At 40.5% G+C, this 24,892-nt stretch overlaps 1 protein-coding gene across 1 annotated transcript in view; it reads left to right on the forward strand.

Moving 5' to 3' along the window:
* Window positions 1-940: 940 nt before the first annotated feature.
* The window catches only part of LOC138243016 (antigen WC1.1-like), a 32,447-nt gene continuing 8,495 nt past the window's right edge, over window positions 941-24,892 (forward strand). The window contains exons 1-11 of the mRNA XM_069198512.1: window positions 941-985; window positions 14,332-14,643; window positions 15,262-15,576; window positions 16,505-16,732; window positions 16,807-16,905; window positions 18,845-19,159; window positions 21,063-21,365; window positions 21,546-21,614; window positions 21,931-22,242; window positions 22,570-22,608; window positions 22,848-22,994. Coding sequence (XP_069054613.1) covers window positions 964-985; window positions 14,332-14,643; window positions 15,262-15,576; window positions 16,505-16,732; window positions 16,807-16,905; window positions 18,845-19,159; window positions 21,063-21,365; window positions 21,546-21,614; window positions 21,931-22,242; window positions 22,570-22,608; window positions 22,848-22,994 — 2,161 coding nt within the window. The 5' untranslated portion in view covers window positions 941-963. The remainder of the gene's footprint in view (window positions 986-14,331; window positions 14,644-15,261; window positions 15,577-16,504; window positions 16,733-16,806; window positions 16,906-18,844; window positions 19,160-21,062; window positions 21,366-21,545; window positions 21,615-21,930; window positions 22,243-22,569; window positions 22,609-22,847; window positions 22,995-24,892) is intronic.

Genomic DNA, 24,892 nt, shown 5'->3' on the forward strand with positions numbered 1-24,892 from the left:
TCCTGTGGCACTCAGTCTCCTGCAGCGGTTCAGAATCTGGGCTGAGGGAATGTGGAAAACAAGAAGCAAAACAGTTAAATCTCCCTCACAATGTGGATGCTGGAGTGAGGTGTTCAGGTAGGAGACATCACATTTTTTCAGCCTCCAGCACTGAGAACAATAAAACTCCTCCACTGATCTAGAGTCCATCATCATGTCTTTCTACCTGTGTGGGGACCAGAGGTACAAATACAGAAGACAGGAGACTCTCTCAGACAGGAGACTCTGTCTGAGACTCAGACTGTCTGAGAGCTACAGCAGGACAAACGCCTCCTGTCTGCTGTCTCTCAGGGAGGAAGAAGACACTCTTTCACTAAAAGCAAGATCAAAGCACAAGAATTCATATCATAAGACAGTAAAATGAACGATTGATTGAACTGAACAAATCAAAATCCCGGACCCTGGATCTGTATGTCAAGTGTTTCAGAGTAGTGACTTGGGTTACAAGTCCAGTCTGTCCACCAAACAATGTAAATTATCAACCCTTTTCATTTCTCAAGTAGTCTTGTTCTCCACTTTACTACTCCCTCTCTCTATAGCTATTTTTAACAATGATAACAATGAACCAGATAATTAACATTTTTTTTTTAAATGCATTATATACTATTATTTATATAGTGCACATAACTATAAGAAATGCATAGATTACATAAATATGATGTAATCAATGTAATTGATGTAATTAATAAATATATTGTAGACATATTGCATATTCAGAAACTGCACTCTTCAGTTTGAGAAAACTCTTCTCTTATCTGTGTGTCTCTGCAGCACGAAAACAGGAAGCCTCTGTCTGTCTGAAACAATAGCTCATCCTGTCTGTACAGGACAGTTAGTGTGTCTGCATCTATTTCACTGTGTCTTTCAATTTTTAACACTGGTGAGTAGAGAGTCTGCTGGGGTTCCAGTGTGCTGTGGGGTGAAATGTCTGCTCTCCTGGTGTCAGGTCAGTCTCAGCTTTCAGTAGATCTGGTCAGTTTCAGTTGTGTTTTAATGGTATTGTGGTGTCAATTGTCAGTGGATATGGTCAGTATCAGTTGTGTTTTAATGGTATTGTGGGCTCAGTGTTGTGGAGCTCAGTGCTGCAGTGCACTGTGTGTTCAGCTGCAGTACCCGCTGGCCTAGGAGATTATTCTCACTCAGAGAGTAGTGAATGTCATTCTGGTTCACATGAATGTAATTGAAAGATGAACTCTCAGTACAACACTGGATATAAAAAAATAACTAAAACAGTTTTGTTGGGCTTATTAGAGTAATCCAGTGATTCATATTTGCGTCTAACCTCACTGCCATATTGCAATATGGGCTACAGATGCAGCCATTCAAAATGCGCGGGCGATACCGCATTATTTTCCGGTACGCTGTACGCAGTCTACCGCGAGTTACCGGTAAATACCGCTAGCAAAATAATAGTATCCGGAATTTCCGCAAGGTGGAGCTAATAAAGCTCAACCTCTCATGTTTGAGCTGTCGCCATCAAAGTCTTTAACGAAGATATTACTAATAGTATTAATAATGAATGACCTTGGACAAGCTGTAAGTGTAAACTCAAAGTATTGCCCTGGTCCACATTCCTTTTTTCATTGACCGTCTTTGTAAAAGTAACACCACAGCATTTCGCAATCACGCATTTTTTTCCAATCATGCAAAGTACAGTAATTTTTGAGAATCGATTTACCATGCCTTTCACATGCTCATAAAAGAGATTGATTTAGGAACATAAACATATTACCGTATGCAAACTGTACTGTATACAGTATGTATATGTATATTTAATGTCTTAACTGTGCCCGTTTAAGTATTGAATATTCATATGGAATTTTACCACTGAAGGGAAATCTTAGTAGCTGAGCATAAAAAGAATAGGAGCATACTGCAACGCGTGTGAAGGCCATAAACGATATTAATTTTGGAAAATAAACATAAAGTATATGGCTGGTCTCGGTACTTTAAAGAAAACATACACGAAACATGGTTTCATTATGACCAGAATCGGTCTTGAGATATTTTTAACTTGATTTACAGTATTTGAGAGGTATGTCTTAACACCGATACTACGTAAATACTGCTCACGTATATGTTTCTAGGTTTATATTATGCATTTCATACGGTCAAATTACTTTTGAGCAACTAATAAGACACGCGAAACGGTATGCCCAGGGCATTTTAGTTTCGTTTTGTGCTGGGACTCTGCTTTAACAATGTCGCCGTGGATTGATTAGAGATATCAAGTACATACAAGTCATTTTTTAAATGTTGTAGTTCGTCTTGTAAAAATGTTACGAGTACATCATCTATCAACAATTACACAGGTTCTGTTTCCATATTGCGGATTTTGGTTACGTAATATTATTTTCTAAATTTCACGTTGTGAATATATGATTTGGGCAAACAGAGCCGCTAAGAAGTACATTATGGGTTGTTGTTTTTTTTTGCAGTTTTATCTAGAACAAGCGATGCTTAAACCTTTGTCTGATTCTTGTGAAACTATCCACACGACAGTTACAGTACCTAGGAGTTGACTTCAGTGATGTCACTGATGGGATGTTTCTAAAAATCCATCCTCTGTAAAACGTCTTCTCTAGTTGTCCTGCATATGTATTCGCTAATGAAGCTGTGTGTTCTGAGCCTGAATCTCTACATTTCTGTATGAACCAGCTTAGAGGGCTAAAGACAGCTTGTGTTTAAATTGAGTGTAAGGTAATTTATGCTTCTAAAGTCATGGTCAGCATTTATTATTGTACTGTGCTGTAAACTTGTTCTGTGCCTAGTCACATTATTTTATAACATTTTTATAGTGTTATCAAATCTGGTGGTGCTGTGTGTTAGTTTCCTGACTCCCATGTCACATGGTCTGTGATTGAATCCCATGGAACTATGACTTTATTTTTTAACAAACATTTCTTTGAAAAAATGAAACTTTTCCCTTGGTCAGAGATTAAATAAAACCTCACTCGCACCAAACAAATTTATATTTCTAAATATCACAACATGATCGAATTTAAGTCTTTTTAATAACAATGAATAGTCACCTATGCGTTACAAAATAAACATTTATATTGATTTAAATCACGTTTTGATTTCGGGTGTTTAAAGGCGATATACTGTATAAAAGCGCTGATTCTTATGGAGTGTGTTCCGCCGGGGATTCAAAAATTTTATTTTTTTTAATCGCGTATCTAAGGAAAATTGCAGTATAACTTTGTTCATGCACAAACAGTGGCATGTTACATTATAATTTGGGTGTCTCCCCTTGCCAGAAAGCTCTAAATTGCATTTTGAGTGCGGTTTTTGACTTTTTCTAAATTGCAACCCATAAATAAAGCTGATAAAGCTTAGACTAACTGTATTCTAAACTGTATTACAACAGCACATTGGACAATGCAACGTAAATTACAAAAATGCACTTGGATTCTGTCCAAGCCCTCCTACGAAAATTATTTAAACTGCGACACTTATCATTCATCTCTAAATAAACTTTATTTTATATAGCGTTTTAAGCGAATAGGTAATTAGATTGCTCATAAACCTAATCGCTTTTTCTACATAAATACAGCGTGATTGCTCTCTGAAAATGCTTTTCCTTTATATTTAGGCTCAGATTTCAACTATAGATCGTATTATTATAAACTTTCTTGGAAAAATGTATTTTATGTAAACCATGTTTGCTATTAATTCATTTAGGGCTAAAATACGTTCATTGTCTTCCAATCGAGTCGAGTTGACATTGGAAGCTTGCCACTCCCGGACTGTTACATCAACGCATTAGCATGTTAAAGCGATTTCATTGAGGAGCCTAGCTACCAGTTAACACTGTACTTCCTACTTTAAAAATACCTGTGAAACTGGTTTAATTCGTCACAGCCAGCACTCCGGCAGAGAGGGGGTTGTACTCGTAAAGTAGAAGCAGGCGAGATTTCTAGCGAAAGACACCTCCACCCAAAATCCCAGTAAGTACAGTACTAGTTAAGAAAGGCGAGGCTCCTCAATGAAATCGCTTTAACATGCTAATGCGTTGGTGTAACAGTCCGGGCGTGGCAAGCTTCTAATTTCAACCCGACCATGGCGAAAGGAACCCTTCTTTCATTTGAAGACAATGAACATACTTTAGCCCTGAATGAATTAATAGCAAACATGGTTTACATAAAAGCCCTTTTAGCCTTTGTCACTAATGAAACCACTAAATAAAGACATAAATATAAAAATCTTAAGATTTTTAAAATACATGACTTTGCTAAAATTTATTTGATAATAAAAACGATTACAAATGCCAGGGGAGAGAGAGAACAGGGGAGGGGTGTTGGTTTTGCATAAGGGGCGGGGCTATGGTCTGTTTGGGAATGTGGAGTTACATGTTCTGGCTGTTTGTGAATTATCGTTGTTGAGTATGGAGTCTTGAGGTATTGATTTTGTGTAATGCTTTATGTTGAAAATTGAGGTGGATTTTGTTTATGATAAAGAGGATAAACTGGGATGGGAGGAGGGTTTGGTTTTGCATAAGGGGCGGGATTATGATAATTGGAGGAATTTGCGAGAGTATAATGGTTTGATATATTTGATTTTGTATTGTGGTCGTTATCTATGTTTTTGGTTGGTATTATGTTTATATGGTTGTTTTTGTTGGTTGGTTGTTATTATGGTTATTAATAATACGATCTATAGTTGAAATCTGAGCCTAAATAAAAAGAAAAAGCAACTGATTAGGTTTATGAGCAATCTAATTACTTATTCGTTTAAAACGCTATATAAAATAAAGTTTATTATTAATTTGCTGGACAGAGCGGTGAACATTATTATGCATAAGACAAAGATAACGATCCTGATCAGTTTAGAGATCTGTGTACGCTGTAAGGTTTTTACTTCTTAAACTTTTAAAATACACGTTTAGAATAGAAATAAATCCTCTTCCTGGTACAGTCGCATGAAGAGAGAGGCGAAACAGCCCTACACAGCCATGTCGCAGTACACGAATATAATCATATCGTTATTAAATTCTTTAGATACGCGATTCCATATTATATTAGCAGAAAAGCTTAAAACTACCACTTTTTCACACGCTATTTCACATGTTAGTTAAATTTAATTTATTTATATATTATATATTTATATCTCTGACCAAGGGAAACGTTTCATTTTTTCAAAGAAATGTTTGTTAAAAGATGAGTCATAGTTTTAGTGGGATTCAATCACAGATCATGTGACATGGGAGTCAGGAACCTAACACACAGTGCCACCGGCAAGGTCACATGCAAACTGCTGAAAAAGCACTACAGAAACATTATCGACAGACAATGTACAGCGTGTACTATTCTTGTGTTGCGGTACATGAATATAATTATATCGTTATTAATTTCGTTAGATACGCGATTCCATATTATATTCCCTTTTAATCAAATTCTAAAAGTATGCTTGTTGACTACGGTATCTCTTTAGTTAAAGACTTCGATGCTTAAAATGTTTAGGGAGAAATGGAATACTGGTGTGTATTTTTTCTTTAAAGTACTAAGACCAGCCATATACTGTATGTTTATGTTCCAAAATTAATATCGTTTATGGCCTTCACACGCGTTACAGTATGCTCCTATTCTTTTTATGCTCAGCTACTAAGATTCAAACAACCTGGAATAACAAGTGGTCTCAAAGTCACCGAGCTCACAGAGCTTCAACAACAGATGACAATTCCTTTAGTCCTTCTTTAGTCTTCCTGAAGTTGTCAGATTATGAGTGAATAAAAGCATTTTTATTAAAAACATGTTTGCGTTTGTTTGGGAAGCCACCTTTAAAGGCAATATATAAAAGCGCTGATTCTTATGGAATGTGTTTCTTTCTTCTTTTTTTCAGCATGGAATAAACCTATAACTTGATTCTTATAGATGCCCGGTTCCACCGGAGATTAAAAAAATATATATATTTTTTTAATTGTGTATCTAAGGAAATAGCAGTATAACCTTGTTCATGCACAAACAGTGGCATGTTACATTATTAATTTGGGTGTCTCCTCTTGCCAGAAAGCTCTTAATTCCATTTTGAGTGCGGTTTTTGACTTTTTTTTAAATTGCAACCCATAAATAAAGCTGATACTGTTTAGACTTTTAATTATTTTAAACTGTATTACAGCAGCACAATGCACAATGCAACGTAAATTGCAAAAATGCACTTGGAATCTGTCCAAGCCCTACTTTTTCAGGCATTTTCTTTTACTGTAATGGACATAAAAACTCCCTTGCTTTTAACAGAGCGTTTCATAAACTACGAAATTATTTAAACTATTATTTAAACTGCGACACTTATCATTCAACCAGAGCTCGAAATATCACAAGGATCCTCAAGAGCACAGCAAAGACTGTGTTAAAAGTATACTAGTGACAAACTTGTTATAGAGAAACATGATCAGATTTTCCCTGGTTCAGAAAAAAAGATCTAAAGTGTTTACACCTAACTTTCTTAATTAGATTTATTTAAAACAGTGAACTACTGTAAGTGTAACATAACATTCAGAAATACAATCGAGAATAGTTTTGTGGTGTTTGTATAGATGAAACGTTCCTAAAACGTATAACGTAACAAAATCTGTTGTATGTCATCGGAAAATACAAGAAGTTTCTGCTTTGTGTAGGGATGGTATCAAGAAGTAATCTAAGTGGTGAGAAAGCTGTGCTCAATGATAATTAAGGGACTTAAAAGTAAAAGGAGATGCTTCATATTGCTTGACTAATTTTAAAAACTAAGTTATAAATGCAGACGCTCTCTCGGTGCCGCGCCAGGTCTAAATATCTAAATATACATTTGCCCCGGGCAAAGACCGATGAGCGCCCGGCCTGGGTGCACGGGGAAGAGCAGGACAGGAGTGAAAGTGGTCAGGGCGGGGTTTAGGAAGGCCGCCGACCAGTGCTGCAGTGTGAAGCAGGCGTACAGTCTGGGGAGGTATCCGTTTTCCTTGTAAATAGTTCCCTGCTTCTGCACCCCTGGGTCTTACTCTCTCTCTCTTTTCTCTCTCTCTCGGGCACGCGGGCGGTGTGTTGGTTCGCGCTGTTGGAGGACGGGGGCGCGGGAGAGCCGGGCTAGCAGGTGGTGACGGAGAAGAAAAATAAAGGCTTTAACTTGCTTTAACTCCGCAAGTCTGAGTTCTTGTGTCCGTCCTATCCAAACCCGAAAGTATTACAATATGTATCTGTATAGCAGGTGGTGTACAGCTTTTTAGTATAGATTACACTTTTCTAAAACGTATTTAAAAAATAAAAACGATTACAATCTAATCCTTCCACGTTTGATCCCAAAATCCCAAGAAAAATAAATCTAAACGGGGAGAAAGCTATGCTGAAAGTTTATTAAGATACTTAGAAGACAAAGATACTGTATCAATTTATGTTGCATTTGTCTGATTACAATTAAAAAAAACATATAACTAAACACGCGTTTGCGATTTAAATCAAGACGCGATTTAAATCAATATAAATGTTATAATAAAATAGTGTAAACACCAGGCCGCAGCTGGGTGATGGTCAAACCGGTGTCGACGAGGGCCTGGCAGGGAAGGAATAAGCCAACTCTTCCCACAGCAGGCAGCGTGAAGTGCTCCTTGCTTAGAATAGCAATATTATGGACAATCAATTGACAATAAACATAGAAAGCACACATTAAATTTGGGAAATTTGGTTTCAAAAGTCCTCATATCAACGATGCCTATACTGTGTTCCTCTACAGTATGCTAATCTATTGTAGTGCATTCGCCCCCCTCTTAGGCTGCGCAAACAATCTTTTAGATTTTTATAGAGAAATAGAGGCTGTACAGTATGCGTTACAATATAAACATTTACTGTCAACCTTTAAATCAACAATTGATTTAAAGACGATCTGTCAAAGCGCAATGAAACCTATTACTCAATTCTTATGGATTCCCAGTCCCGCCAGGGATTCAAAAATAACATGGAATCGCGTATCTAAAGAAATAACAGTATACAGTAACTATGTTCATGCACAAACAATAGCATGTTACATTATTAATTTGGGGGTCTTGCCAGAAAGCGCTAAATTGCATTTTGCCTCAACACTCCATACTCAACAACGATAATTCACAAACAGCCAGAACATGTAACTCCACATTCCCAAATAGACTTCATTTCCATAGCCCCGCCCCTTATGCAAAACCTACATCCCTCCCCTGTTCTCTCTCTCCGCTGGCGTTTGTAATCGTTTTTATTTTTAAATAAATTTTAGCAAAGTCATGTATTTAAAAAATCTTAAGATTTCTTTATTTATGTCTTTATTTAGTGGTTTCATTAGTGACAAAGGCTAAACTTTCTTGGAAAAATGTATTTTATGTAAACCATGTTTGCTATTAATTCATTTAGGGCTAGAATATGTTCATTGTCTTCCAATGAAAGAAGGGTTCCTTTCGCCGTAGTCAGGTTGACATTAGAAGCTTGCCAAGCCCGGACTGTTACACCAACGCATTAGCATGTTAAAGCGATTTCATTGAGGAGCCTAGCTTTCTTAACCAGTAAGTACTGTACTTCCTTGGTTTTGGAGGGGGGGGGGGAGGTGTCTTTCGCTGGAAATCTCGCCCCCTTCTACTTTGAAAATACCTGTGAAACCGGTTTAATTCGTCACAGCCAGCACTCCCGCTGGCCGCCCACATGTTATGCTCTTCGTTAATGTCTAAGCCGGAACACCTCATTATATCTCATTTTGTATTTCTTAAAAAAAAATTGGTTGCCCATCCTAACACTATTGTTGTTATTGTTTTTATCCTGTAAAGCGCTTTGAGGAGCCAGCTTTAAAGGCACCATATACAATAAAGTTCATTATTATTACTATTGTTAATTTGCTGGACAGAGAGGTGAACATTATTACGCATAAGACAAAGATAGCGATTTACATTGCATTGTGCATTGTGCTGCTGTAATACAGTTTTAAATAATTACAAGTCTAAACAGTATCAGCTTTATTTATGGGTTTTAAATAAAGGCGATTTAAATCAATATAAATGTTTATATTGTAATGCCTAGGTGACTATTCATTGTTATTAAAATGACTTAAATTCGATCATGTTGTGATATTTAGAAATATACATTTGTTTGGTGTGAGTGAAGTTTTATTTAATCTCTGAGCCAGGGAAACAGCTCCAGTGGGATTTGAACACACAGCATGGGAACCTAACCCAGAGCGCCACCAGCAACATCACATGGGGAGGGCTGAAAAAGCACTACAGAAACATTATCAACAGACAATGTACAGCGTGTACTATTCTTGTGTTGCGGTACACGAATATAATTATATCGTTATTAATTTCTTTAGATACGCGATTCCATATTATATTCCCTTTTAATCAAATTCTAAAAGTATGCTTGTTGACTCCGGTATCACGTTAGTTAAAGACTTCGATGCTTAAAATGTTTGGGGAGAAATGGAATACTGCTGTGTATGTTTTCTTTAAAGTACCGAGACCAGCCATATACTGTATGTTTAAGTTCCAAAATTAATATTGTTTATGGCCTTCACACGCGTTACAGTATGCTCCTATTCTTTTTATGCTCAGCTACTAAGATTTCCCTTCAGTGGTAAAATTCCATATAAATATTCAATACTTAAATGGGCACAGTAAAGACATTAAATATACATATACATACTGTATACCTTACAGTTTGCATACATTAATATGTTTATGTTCCTAAATCAATCTCTTTTATGAGCATGTGAAAGGCATGGTGAATCGATTCTCAAAAATTACTGTACTTTGCATGATTGGAAACAAATGTGTGATTGCGAAATGCTGTGGTGTTACTTTTACAAAGACGGTCAATGAAAAAAAGAATGTGGACCAGGGCGATACTTTGAGTTTACAGCTTGTCCAAGGTCATTCATTAGTAATACTATTAGTAATATCTTCGTTAAAGACTTTGATGGCGACAGCTCAAACATGAGAGGTTGAGCTTTATTAGCCCCACCTTGCGGAAATTCCGGATACTATTATTTTACTTGCGGTATTATAGGAGAATTTACAGTAACTCGCGCTAGAATGCGTAAAGCGCACCGCAAAATAATGCGGTATCGCCTGCTTGTTTTGAATGGCTGCATCTGTATGTAACTGGTGCTGGAAACTGTGAACACCAATAAACCCTGTCTATGGTCCTTTTTCTTGAATCACCGCCCCACATAGGGTCTAATCACCACCCTCTATGGGAGACCAACCCAGCTTCCATGACAAAACCCAGGTGTGTATAAATAGAGCTGAACTCCATAACAGTGAGTGTTTTGATGTGATCTGATATTATGTGGAGAACAACTCTTGTTACGAAAGTGGTCTTTCAGGACCCTATGCAGACAACACGATCCGGAGTAGAGTGGGAAAAACACAGGGAAAAAGCATCCGGGTGTCAGGAATGAAAACAGGGGGCGTGTCCATGGTGCGCTGGTGTTCAGGGGAGGTGTGGCCTAGGCAAACAATCCAGAAATAAGTCCAAGGGGGAATCCAAGCGGAGGCAAAAGTCCAAAACCGGGCTTCAATCTGAGACAAACTGAATAAAAACAGGAATCGGGTCAAACTGGCTGGGGAACGGAAACAGGAACTAAAACCTTAACAGGACCAGGTACTTCCAGGTCCTGGACTCGCCTGGTATGAAAACCAATGCAGACCCCGGAATAGAGTTAGCGCCTAGCTTTTAAAGAGAACTTAATAGGGGGCAGGAACAGGGAGCAGGTGCAGAGGGTGAGTAGGAAACAAGGAAGGGCTGGAGAGTCCTTAAGACGAGGGGTTAACGAACGTGACACTCTGGTCTGGTCTGCTCCAGAAATGCCAGGCTGTGACAGTCCTGGTCTTGTCCATAGTGTCTGTCAGTGCCCAGGTCAGAGGTCCTGCTTGATTCTCTTGTTCCATGGGTGGTTCTCTTTTTATCAGTTCATGAATATCTATGGACATCCTGGGCAGCAATAATTATATGATAGTTGAAATGCTTTATTTGCTGGAGCTAGAGCTGAGTCTCTGACACTTACTCAAGAGCTGGAAATAGACCCCACACTGCAATTTTAGGATTAAATAGCAAATAAGAAACACTGAATCCTTTTGTACATAGAACAGCAAAATATCACTGTAAACCAAATATTTTTAATATTATAGTAATAATTGTTTCTGTTGAAAGGAACTTGAGAGATCTGAGAAACCCTCAACACCCTGGCAGCATCATATCCAAGAAAAAGGAACAAACTAATTTCATGATTGTTTTGTATTTTTTGTGGGTATGTTTTTATTGGAGAGGCTGTTGTAGTGTGCTCTCTGAAGGCACCAGTTCTGTAGGGTTTGGGCATTTACTGGGACAATTATTAATTGTAGCAGTAAATCACAAAATTGATTCTTTTGATGGCTTTAGAATCCAACCATGCGATATAACTCAAACAACGCACGCACACAGGTACTAATACACGAGGATACATTTATTAATACATAGAATATGCATGTAAATCTAACAGATCTTATCGAGAGGGTTATCAGAATACAAAAGGTATATATTCAGTCAGTTACGAAGAGTTACACATCAAGAGGACATATGTTCAGTATATCATTCATATAGACTGTTTCGTAAATGAACTTGGTTATAACTTCTACATTAGATACTCAAAACAAGTACATAACTCTTAGGAATTAAATTGATATCAGCTGGTTGGGATAACAATTGAATTCTCGAGCTGTAATGCATTGAAGTTGAATACTCATCCAATCTCTGGGGATTCAGATCTCCTGCGGGCACAAAGAAACAGTTGCCGGCTGTTGCTGTCCAATCCGCGCTCTCTGGCTAGGTGCCAGGCTGTGCTGTGCGGTTTGCGACGGTGTGCTGCTGATGCTCACTGACCGGCTAGTTAGTGTTGGCTTTAACTAGCAAAGTTTGTGCACAGCAGAAAAGATGACTGTGGGTCCCAGCAAGTCAGGAAGAGGACCGGTTCGTTCCTGATGAAGAGCTAGTTCTGAATAGTTATTCAGCTGTCCACAGTTCTGATCTGTTCACAAGGCCTGCTGCTGGTGCTAACCTCGGGTGGATCCTCTGGTTACTCTCTGGCAACCTCCCCTCTAGACTCTTAGAACAAAGGAAAGTTCTGGCACTCGGACACACTGGCCATTCCTTGGTTGTCCGGGCTGAATCTCAGGATGGTCAGGAGGCGCGCTGCGAGAATGTCCTGCCCTTGGGAGCCTTCTGCTCCTGGGCCGTCCTGCCCTGGAATTCTCCTTTGAATTCCCTTTAGAAAAGTCCACAGAATTGTCCACTACAGGCTCTCTGTGTTGGAACTTCACCTCGTTGATTGGCTGAAAGTTCCATGGGCATCAGAGTCCTACGTGGGTTACTCGGCCCTACCAGTCCCTGATTGGTTGATCAAGGTGAGATATGAGTCACTTACTCCTGCCACTTAGGAATGCAGTCCAGATGTCCATCTGGCACTCCCTAGACAGATAGGCGCCAATAGATGACCATTGATCATGATAGCCAGGCTTAGCTAAGTGCATCCCCCTTTGGGAGCTGTCCCTTATCAAAGGAAACCTTAAATCAGCCTGCATGAATAGTTTCTCTGTGGCTGCACCACAGAGATGAACAGAGATGGAGCCTCATTTGGGAAAGCTCAGAACACTTAATTCTTTCTTATTAATAAGCCTCGCCGCTACGCTGTTATAATGAAAATCACTATAAGGCCTCAAAATTATTTAAACTTTACAGTTTCATTTATTGCAGGTCAATTGGATTCACTTGTATAGATTTAAATCCAACAAACCACCTCCAAACCTAACAGTTTTATGAGCTACCACAGCACAAGAGCTACAGAATGCAGGTTGTTTACAACTTGTACACATAATCTGATGACCTTCATTGTTGCTAAAGCTACATTTTCATCATAGATCTCGGCATGAGACTTCAGTTTCTCTGACTGCTGTTGAGACTTCATGAGGTGCTCCTGCTGTCTGTCTAGATCTCAGCCCTCCTTCTTTCTCTCTTAAGATCTCAGTTTGTACTCTAACTCTCTGATTGTCATTCTGCACCCCCTCCTGGATGAAAGGGTGCTGTGGCTACACCTACCTGCCTATATTAATTTATCTAAAAAATGAAACTGAGTTTATTTAACAGTTTATGTGTCTGGTAATTTAGAAAAACTACAGAAACTCTTAGATGGACTAACAAAGATGGTTTCAAGCTGTTTTCAGTTTAGGATTAAAATATTTAATACAGAAAATCTACACATAGTTATCTCTTTACATTTACTTCAGTGTATCTTTGATATGGCAGGCCCGTGACCAGAAACTGGGAAAAAACTGTAGTTACCTCCTGGAAACCTGAAATAGAGAACAAACACAGTAGGGTTATTGACTCAATGTCTGAGCCCCGAGGAAAGGTTCCTCATTGCTTAAATAATAATAATAATAATTGCTTACACTTATATAGCACAGGTAATGTGGTCTTTCCTACACCACCAATGTGCAGCCTCACCTGGATGATGTGACGGCAGCCATAGTGCACCAGAACACTCACCACACATCAGCTATCAGTGGGGAGGAGAGCAGAGTGATGAAGCCAGTTACGAGAGGGGGGTTATTAGGAGGCCATGACTGGTAAGGGACAATGGGAAATCTGACCAGGACACCAGGGTTACACCCCTACTCTTTTCAGGAAATGCCCTGGGATTTTTAATGTCCACAGAGAGTCAGTACCTCAGTTTTATGTCTCATCCAAAGGATGGCATCTGTTTACAGTATCTAGAAGGCTCCAGGACACAGGCCAGGCTTTTATACTGTTTTACAGTATAGTGTCCCCACTAACACCTTTTCCAGCAGCAAGCTTAGTTTTTCCCAAGAGGTCTCTCATCCAGGTGCTGACCAGGCTCACACCTACTTAGCTTCAGTGGGTTACCAGTTGTGAGTTGTGAGTTGCAGAGTGATATGGCTGCTGGCAAGGTCCCCTAACGAGGCTGATAAGCTGATTGTTGAGGAATTTGATGGACTTATTGCAGGAGCATTGGGGCTCGTCAGGGCATCACAATCATGTTATGCAAACTATTAATTTGCTTTAATACTGCTACAATATGTCAGATGCTTTGTGTATACCTGTGTCACATGTCTGGTCAAGTCTATTGTACTGGACATAGATGGATGTGTCCCTGACTGTAAAACTAGACTGAGATTACAACTACCACGCCAGAGCAGTATGAGACACTTTAAGCACACAGAGGATTCACTCTGGTGTTTTTGATGAAATACATGCTAGAAAGGGAACTAATAAGAACCTTAGTTAATGTCTTGTGTCAACTTCTCTTCAGGTACAGGAGTGCGGTTAGCAGGGGGCAGGAGTCTGTGCTCTGGCAGAGTCGAGGTTCTGCGATGGCCGTCCTGGGGTACAATCTGTGAGGCCGACTTTGACATGAAGGACGCGGAGGTCGTCTGTCGCCAACTAGACTGTGGATTTCCAGCAGAGCTGCTGAGAGGGGCTCATTTCGGAGAGGGGCAGGGGCTGATCAGGACAGAGGAGATCCAGTGTCAGGAAAATGAAACCAGAATCCACGACTGTCCCACCTCAACCAGGGAGTATCAGAGCTGCTCTCACAGAAACGACATCAGCCTGGCCTGTACAGGTGAGAGACATGCTGTCTGTACTGATCCCCAGCTGTGTAAATCAACTCTCACTCTGAGCAGTGTGGGCTAATTACTTCTCTTCCTCATAACTTTGCCTACTAACGTTGAGAGTATTGTCTGTTCTACTGTGTCATCATCTGGTTTAATTAAATACCTAAAGACAGAATCGCACTAGTCGCACCTGATTTCTTTTTTAGTTTGCATGTCCTTGCTTTTCAGAATATGTTTTGCCACTTTTTAGACATTTTAATTAGCATATGTTTTTGCCTTTTGCATTTCAGGGCACTGTATATTGGGCCCCAAGCTAATATCTTTGGATCTGTCAGCGAGCTGCAGCAGGCAGTGGTCTTGTGGTCATGTTATTTCCATATTGCTTGATTCATTTTTGTTTGTCACAGTGTGACAGATAATTACTCTTGTGTATTAAAGTAAAATATTATTCAATAATAATGTGTAAGTATGACATGTTATTGGACAATAAATACACTGTAAAATCAACCATTATAATACTTAAATAATTGAGCACTGCGTTCATACAGTACAGCTCCTGACTCTCCTGTCTTTTCTATAAAGTCTAGAGAGGTATTAATGCTCTATGGCTCCTGTCCTGTCTGCAGAATACAGTGGCTACAGGCTGGTGGGCGGCCCTGACTCCTGTTCTGGCCGGGTGGAGCTGCAGTACCGCGGTGAATACAGGACAGTGTGTGACCAGTACTGGGACCTGAGAGATGCCACTGTTCTCTGTCAGCAGCTGGGCTGTGGGGAGGCTGTAGCAGCTCCAGGACAGGCCTGGTTTGGACAGGGCAGTGGATCAAGAGGGGTTGATGTGTTTGACTGCCGGGGCAACGAGACCCATCTCTCTCAGTGTGCTGTCTCTTCATGGGGCAGAGCAGCTTGCCCTCACGGGCAGGACACTGGAATCATTTGTTCTAGTAAGAATTAACATATATTTTTATTTTCAGAATTAATAAAGCTTCAAATAAAAGATCAGTAGGAGGTCAAATCGAAATCTCTCCCAATTACTCACAAAGCAGCCAAATCTATTTACCTCCAACTCAGCTACACCAGTCCAGCAGTTCAAAGTGCCACTGAAAGCAATCCTCTTACTGGAATCACCAAGCCTCCCTTCATTTTCAAACTGTCCTGACTTCCAGCACAACCATGGTCACCTCTCACTCAGACCTTTATTCCCATAATCCTCTCTCATTTACACAGAGGTCCAGCACAACTTCTCAAGACCTCAAGACCACCCATCATTCCATCATTTCCTCCATCCTTTTCTCCCCTCTCTTTTCCTTCCATTACCCACCTCTTCATGCTGTTCTACAGGAGCCTGCCCTGCAGCTAATTCCAGCTCCACCCTCCTTGTGTTATCAACACACAAGTCAGTCCACATTCACATTCCTCATTCACAGCCCTCTCCTCCACAGATGTCCACACTGCAGTTTGTGCACCATCTAGTGTTCAAGTCACCTGCTGAGGTGCTGAGAATCCCTCCATCCCCTCACACGTGGGCTCAACTGACCTGCCCAGCACTGGCACATCCTCTTCATGAGGAAGCTGCTGCATGGATGCAGTTGAAGTGAAGGAAGGGAAACTAGAAAAGATGTGCAGAGTTGTGGGCACCCAGCCAGTATTTATACTGAACAGAGAGGAAGTGTGAGATTAGAACTTGTCCAACCAAATGTCTCTAACCATTTTAAAATTCTTAGGAATATGTTTAAAACAATGTGTTCTGATTTAATAAACTGGGATGTGTCATGCTAATTTTATATGAAAAAAAATGTTGTTCCCGATAACCCTTCTGTTTTATGATTCTGATGTGAGAATGACAGTAAACATTATGATTCATTTTTATAGGTTCCTCTCTGTCAGCTCTAGATGGTGGAGTCCGGCTGTCAGGAGGAGAGAGTCACTGTGATGGCCAGGTGGAGGTTCACTACAACAGCACCTGGGGGAGACTCCTCCAGCACTCCTGGGGCTACAGAGAGGCCTCTGTGGTCTGCAGACAGCTGGGCTGTGGCTCTGTGATGCAAATATCCAACTCCTCTGTGTATGAGACAGGGGACAGTGCTGTGTGTCTGACAGGTATTCAGTGCTCTGTAGTACAAGTCTATAACTCCTCTCTGTATGGGACAGTGACAGTGCTGTGTGTCTGACAGGTATTCAGTGCTCTGGGGATGAGTCCCACCTGGTAAACTGCAGTTCTCCACATACAGTCAGCTGCAACACTGGACAGGATGTTGCCCTGATCTGCTCAGGTAGGAACCACTCAAAGTAATTTTTGATTTTTAACATATACATATTGTAGGACATAAAACACAAACACTAAAATTCAAAACATATAATAACAGGACCTGGAAACAAGTTAAAATATTGTAAGAAGTGATATTTGTACCTTCTTAAAGACTTAAGCCCATTAATTTGAACAGGTAAAAAGCTGGGATAAATGTTTCCTGAAATTTGAGTATGACTGTAGAAGAGATTCCATATGTTGTTCAATCGAATCATCCCATTCTGTAGAGATGCCGTGTTTAGTCATCAGGTTAATCCACTCCTGACCACAGATGTGAAACCTGTACTTCTAATTCAGTAAGAGCTCCTTTCTTGCAGTTGTGAGCAACAGAGATAAAAACTATATCTATATAGTTTATCTATATAGAATATCTGCATGACAAGTCAAAAGATTAGTTAAAACAGCTGGGAATGATGAAATCCTACAGCTTAAGGAAACAAAAATTGTATGTATTTCTTTTTTGAAAATGAATGATTGGTGGGCAATATCAGAATGTATGGATATAGATGCACTTCCTTCATCATGAGCAGAGTATTAAAAGGAACTGCTTTATTAGGTCCATAAAAACACTCTTCTTAGTTGTACTAATGATTAGTAATGTCTTATATTGATTGAGCTGGGTTTCAGTGGATATCACAAGAAAATAAGTATTAAAATATTCCGATTTCTAACAACTCTATTGAAGATAGAGTATCATGTTGTCACAGAATCCAAGTGCAATTTATGGCTGGAAGGATTACGGCTGGTTCAGAGCTTGAATTGAAGCTAATATCTTGGTTATAAAGCCTGAATCATCAGATTTCTTGTATGTCTTACTGTGTACAGTCACACGAAAGAAATATGCATAACACATTTCATTTGTCTTTCTTCAGAATTATTTTTTTTCATGTTGAGGCACTCTGAGAAAGATGAAAATATAAGCCTTTTCCTATGAGTCTACTACCTTAGATAGACACTTGAGACAGATTGAACAAATATCCAAAAAATGTCTGCGTATATTATATGGAGACATAACCTGGAATGTTTTTTCACTTTCCCCAAAAAATAAAACAATTTTTTTAAATACTGAACTAGTCTGTGCTGGAGAGGCTATATATAGCATTTAAGCAGTAAAAAAGAAGACTTCTTACTAACTGATTACTCGCTGATAAGAATCTGATTGATCTTCACTTGACTGACAGGCTGACAATGAAAAGTAAAAGTAAGCTTGGCTTTTGCTAAGAATTTCCCTGAACATCTATAATAGGTCCCTAAGCCTGGTGAATGGTCAGACTTCACTGAATGACACCTTTTTATACCTATCTGTTTGGATTTTCTATAGGCGGTATAATTATAGGCTAAAAATCTATAGTTTTTCCCTAGTTATAGAAAACTTTTTTTTATTATTTCTATAATATGAAATCCTCTATAATGCATAACCAGGCTAACCAGAGAATCACCCTGCATCCTTAATGAACAGAATATCATTAATATGATGCCTGAAAGAGAATGAAAACCTTTTATTTTAAATCTCCTTCACCAACTAGGGGAGAATGTATTTAGCCTGAGGACCGGACAATGAAGGAAATCAGACTTTTCTTAAATTACAAGTCTGAGATCCCTCTTAAACAAGGTTCACATTATTTAACTAGAATGTGAACTCCAATTCTTCTCGTCTCTTCTTTCTTTTATATTATATATTAATATATTATGCTTATATTTTATCCTGTGAATTTCGACTGATGACTCTAATGAGGAGGTAAACCAAAGATTCCCTTTGTTCCTCTGTGCTTACGAGTTCTGCAGCTGAGTAAACTACTATTTTTTTAGACTCCTAACGTTTTTATATTCAACGATAGCTTGAATGGCACCACACCACCTGTAATGATATATGTCTCTATATGACTGGGTATTGTCTCTCCTAGCCCAGCGGTTCCTCAGGCTGGTTGGGGCAGGTAGTGACTGTGCTGGGAGGCTGGAGGTTTATCACAATGGCTCCTGGGGGACAGTCTGTGATGACTCCTGGGACCTGGCAGACTCTCAGGTGGTGTGCAGACAGCTCCAGTGTGGGATGACCCTCAGTGCCCCAGTGCCGGTCTCCTTCAGCCAGGGAACTGGACCTATCTGGCTGGACGAGGTGGGCTGTCTCGGGAATGAGTCGTCTTTATGGGAGTGTCCTTCAGCAGGGTGGGGACGGCATGACTGTGGACACAAGGAGGATGTGAGAATCCTGTGTTCAAGTAAGTGGGCTAAATAATCCAGAATCTTAAATTCCACATTGGAATTGGATATGGTTTGCGTCTGGAGTGCTTAAATATATCTTGTTGAGGAAAAGACTGAACTAGATGCAGAATTAATTTAAAAATAAATATTTATATACTGATGGAAAAAAGAAATGCAACATTTTCTGGAATACATATACTATAGTTATAATTTATGTACAAGCAATACAGCTTCTGCAGTGAGGCATTGCAACTTGCCAATCACACAAAAACCCGTTAGGTGCTGTTTTACCCAACGAGGTCCAGGCGGAACAAAGGCCTTAATTCAAAGGTTAGGTCACTGCATGAAAAAGGCCACACTTAGTCAGTTTTCTGTGCATTTCATAATGCCTCATATGTCACCAAAAGCAAGGAAGAGGGCCATTGGCATGCTGCAGGCAGGCATGTCATATGCCGGCTTTGCTAGACACTATGGAGTAAGCCACTCCACTGTGTCCCAGCTGCAGAGAAGGTTTCAACAGACTGGCAGGACAGATGACCATCCCAGATCTGGTCACCCTCGAGTGACCACACCAGTGCAGAACCGACACATCAGACTGGTCCATCTGAGAGATCGTTTCAGATCTGCCACCCGTAATGCTGCTGAAACTGTTGGCAGACACAATGCCCTGTAAGAGGACACGGGGAAGGGTCATCTCTAACAGGTACTTCCGAAACGAAACGCTGAAAATGCTAGAGATGGACCTTAGCGAGATGGCGGACAAAAAGAATCAGCTGACCAGCAGATGGAAAGGGTCTACCTTAAGAGACAACGAGACACAGCTGAGACGCATCAGGAACCGGGATATAAGTGGCCCGGAGGCAGTGAACAGGGCGGAAGCCGGGAAGGTGAATGCGTTTTGGAGGAAAAGAGTGGAAAGAGGTGCTTGTTACGGATCGGGCTAAGGAACAACGAACGACTGCAAGGAGAAAGGTTTATGATTTTGGATTACGGACACTGGTTTAGGATACATCGCGGATTGTCTTTATTACGGACTTTTGGAACTCGGAACGAATCAGGACTAAGGGAACGGATAACGGACTGTGTTGGAAGACACGCCACGGATCTGAGGACAGTAAAGTGTGGTGTAAGTACTACCTTCGTTTACATAAACTATCCCCCGGAGACACCACAGCCCACATCAGTGACAGGAGAGTGAGGCTCCATGCTGCTGGCCTTAGAGCAAGGTGACCTGTCAGAGACCCTCTGCTCACACCTCCTAGACGTCACACCCGACTGGCTTTGGCGATGGACTTGTCAGCAGTGGCATCAGGTCCTCTTCACAGATGAGTCACACTTCAGCCTTTTCAACGCAGATGGGAGAGCCAGAGTATGGAGGAGGAGGTGTTGTGTTTCTTTTTTCCATCAATATATTTATGATACATCTGCACATATTGACATCCCAGTGAAAATAAAAGAGATAAAGAAACTCTGGCACTGAAGGTAAATATATTAATCTCAGTCCTCCAGTAAAATCTAGGTGCCAGGTCTCATGGCTCAGTCACTTAGTTGTGCTGCTGCTGAATAGGCAAGCTGATCAGAAAGTTGCTGACATTTTGGATCCAATTATTTTAATTAAGACTCAAAGACTTAATGGAACATTTAATCCTACTGACACATCTCTCAGACAAAGCTTTGTGTATTACACTGTCCAGATTCTGAAATGAACAGACCACATACTCCTGTCACCTTCATGTCAACTGTGTGATTGTACAGCTGTCCTTGTTTCATTATGTGAGTCAGTTATTACTGCATTAGTAAAGGAAATGAGACTGGTAACTGTTCACATTTTTTGTATTCCGCCTCTAACCAGTTCAGAATGAAACTCTGGGCTCTCTTATTAGGGTTTGTTTCCATTGACTTTCCCTGCTGTCTTGCCAGATCACACTCTGATGAGGCTGTCTGCAGGCTGTTCAGGACAGGCAGAGGTTTACTACAATGGCACCTGGGGCAGCATCTGTGCCAACAGTATGACAGACATCACAGCTGCAGTGATCTGTAAACAGCTGGGCTGTGGAGACAAGGGCACCGTCAGAGAGACAAACTCCAGGCTGAGCCCAGATCCCAAATGGCTGGACTTTGTCTCCTGTCGCAAACACGACTCCACCCTGTGGCAGTGTCCCTCCTCCCCCTGGGGTCAGAATGAGTGTGAAGACAGGGAAGTGGCTGAGATCACCTGCTCAGGTACAGACTGGAGAGTGATGCTTTTTCGAGCAGTTCTTAAATTATTTTCACATGTTTAGGGCAAGGACTTTAAACAGAATTCTTGTCAATATATATATAAACAAGTAAAATTAAATAAAAATAAATGTTACACCTTATTTTCATCAAGTTTCATTCTTATATGATTATTAAACTACGAAGGTCCTGGAAAAGAAGCTGACAGAAGCACTCCAGTCCCTCAGCAAGAGCAGCCTCAGCAGTACTGCCCAGGTGAGTCCAGTGAGCAAAACAGTCGGGCACACTCCAGCCCTGAGCTGAGGAACAGTAACTGTACTGTTCTCTTCTAGATTCACTCAATATCTCACTGATCTCTTTGGGAGTCAGAGTCATTAAGCAACAGCAACATTCTCTTCTACAGTCGCTCGGTAACCTCATTGCCCTCTTCTAGAGTCACTAAGCTGAGGACACTCCGTAAACTCATTGCTCTCTTCTACAGTAACTGAGCTGAGGGCACTCGGAAACCTTGATTCTCTCTTTCAGTGTCACTATTCTGAGGACACTCAGTAACCTCTCTGTTCTCTCTCAGTCCCACTGGCTCTGCGACTGGCTGGAGGCACAAACTGCTCTGGTCGGGTGGAGCTGTGGTATGAGGGCTCCTGGGGGACAGTTTGTGATGACTCCTGGGACCTGCAGGATGCCCAGGTGGTCTGCAGACAGCTGGGCTGTGGGGACGCAGTGAGCGCAGCAATAGAGGCCTCATTTAGACCAGGGAGCGGCACCATCTGGCTGGATGAGGTGAACTGCACAGGCAGTGAGCTTCACCTGTGGGACTGCTGTCACTCTGGACTGAATCAGAGCAACTGTCAGCACAAGGAAGATGCAGGTGTTACCTGTACAGGTGAGATTGGAGGGATAGAGGATTTTCAATACATTACAAATTTGAATTCATATCTCTGCATGACTTTCTTGTTCTGTCATTGTCATTGCTTTAAATTAATCACCATTATAAACAGGGGTACCAATCAGATCCTGCTGAGCTATATACAGTAACCAGATATAATTAATTCCCTGACAATCTAGTCTTCTAGTCTACATTTTGCTCTGTCTCTGACCCCCATTCATAAGCACTTTTGTCCTCTTGGACAAATGTGAAAGCGTTTCTGTTTGGACAGACAGTCAGACCATGTGTTTGTTTGCTCTAAAACAAGCTTTTTTTTCTTCCAAGGTTTGCCAGTTACAAAAGCTAATCTAACAGCAACAACAGGTAAATAACAAGGCTTTCCTGTCCCAAATCACCTCTTTTCTCCAATCCTGGGTTTTCAAAACTGGTCTGGTGGAGGAGGTGGGTTGACCTTCTGTTGTTTTTTGCTGACATAACAAAACAGGGACCCTGGAAAACTCTTAACAGATAGTAAGAGACGTCTGATCTAAGCTTTGAGGATTTGTATTCAACCAACACTACATCTCCCCTTCTGAGTTCTTCTCCTTTCCTGGCTTTTCCAGTTGTCACTAAATCACCCAGACAGCCAAAGCAGGAGGCAGGAGGCTGGACTGTCCCGGCTGTGGTCTTCTTCCTGCAGGGAGCTCTGGTCTTTGTGCTTTTGGTCCTGCTAGTTGGGCAGCTGATACAGAACAGGAGACTGCGTAAAGGTAAGAAGTGAGTCCAATTGGGAAAACCCTGAGCAGAGCTTTGTGTTTATTACAGTGATAAGATCATGCAGGAGGTCATGTATGTGCAATCTGGAGTTATAAAATCCATTTATTTGCAACTGTATATCCTGATAATTAATCTTAATGAGAAATAATCTATTCACATTGAATTTCAAATTATACATCGACCTTACAAGGTGAGAGATTCTTCCCAGGTGAAGTCAGGAAATCAGAGCTTCCAGACTGGGTGTCCAAACCTGTGTTATTCAGAATTCAGCTCTCATCATTTCACAATCAGGCAGTGAGATGTGTGCTGGCCTTCACAGAGCTCTTACCTGACAATAAACAATAAACAATGGTCCAGGGATTGCAGTCTAGTGAGATGATAGGCCAAGGATTTGAGTTTTGCATTTCTGAAAAACTGAGCTTCTTCTCCTTGTCCTGTGTGCTGGGAGTATTATAATCCCTGAAAAGTGATGCCATGTCTGTGTGGGGGAGAAGGGCATAAGAAGATGTACAGTGTACGTTGTGTATTGTACACTAGCCCCGGTAATTCAACGTGAGGTTCTTCAACAGTCCACTTCATTCTGTACAAGTGATTGTTGTTCTGGTGTGACAATTCTGTGCTCTCTTAAGGATCCACTTGGTCCCACTTGTCATTTTAGATATTTGACAGACACTTCTGAGTGGTCACTCTTTTCACATTGAAATGACCTTCACCTTATTGCATCAGGAGACTGCTGCTGGTTTCTAGTTTGCCCCTTTTTCTGGAATGGCATGATTATGAATTGCATTGCTTTGTTGTTTTCACATTCTATGTGGATGTAATCAAAGATCCGAGGTTCAACTCTGAGAAGTAATCAACCTCAATTATCCACAGAAGTTTCACTCATGGAGTTAACCTGAGTGATTTGTGTTCCTTTAATGTATTCCTTTCTGCACTACATACAGATGCAGCCATTCAAAATGGGTGGGGTATTTCGCGGTATACCCCGGTGGGCGTGTAGCAGTATCACGCAGTATCACGGGGTACATCGTGTCTTTTGACGTCATGCCAGAAAGTATCCGGCATCACCTTGTAAAACCGCCAGGAGGAGCCAATAAAACTTAACCTCTCATGTACAGCATTTGAGCTTTTAAATTTAAACTGTGTATTAAAGCATGTTAATCATCAGTCATTAAAATGTTGGTATATTTTATGAAAGCAAGATTGCTCAGTTGGACAAAAGTACACAACCTACCTTTATCAGAAATATTTATGCATCAAAGCCTTTACCGAAGATATTACAAATAGTATTAATAATGAATGACTTTGGACAAGCTGTAAACTCAAAGTATAATTTCTTTAGCACATTTGTACAAGCACTTGGAATCTGTCCAAGCCCTACTTTGTCAGGCATTTTCTTTTACTGCAACGGACATAAAAACTCCCTTGCTTTTAACAGGGCGTTAAAGCTTTTCTGCTAATATAATATGGAATCGCGTATCTAAAGAAATTAATAACGATATGATTATATTCGTGTACTGCGAGAGGGCTGTGTAGGGCTGTTTTGCCTTTCTCTTCATGTGAGCCCATTCTCTTCCCTAGTAGCCCACTGGTCTACATGCCTGATTACTAACCTGCAGGTTGTGTGTTTAAATCCAGCTGGCGCTGTGACTTTTCTTTTAACAAACATTTTTTCGAAAAAATAGAATAGCAATATTATGGACAATCAATTGACGTTTATATTTCTAAATTTCACAACATGATCGAATCTAAGTCATTTTTGATAACAATGAATAGTCACCTTCTTACCTTCTGACAACGGTCCCTGCTTCTGCTTCCTGCTTCTATTGTGTGTGTGTGTGTGGGGGGGGGGATCCCTTCAGATCTCCCTTCAGATTTAAAAGGTTATTAA

The sequence above is a fragment of the Lepisosteus oculatus genome, chromosome 14 (genome assembly GCF_040954835.1).
Source record: "Lepisosteus oculatus isolate fLepOcu1 chromosome 14, fLepOcu1.hap2, whole genome shotgun sequence".
NCBI classification, from domain to species: Eukaryota; Metazoa; Chordata; class Actinopteri; order Semionotiformes; family Lepisosteidae; genus Lepisosteus; species Lepisosteus oculatus.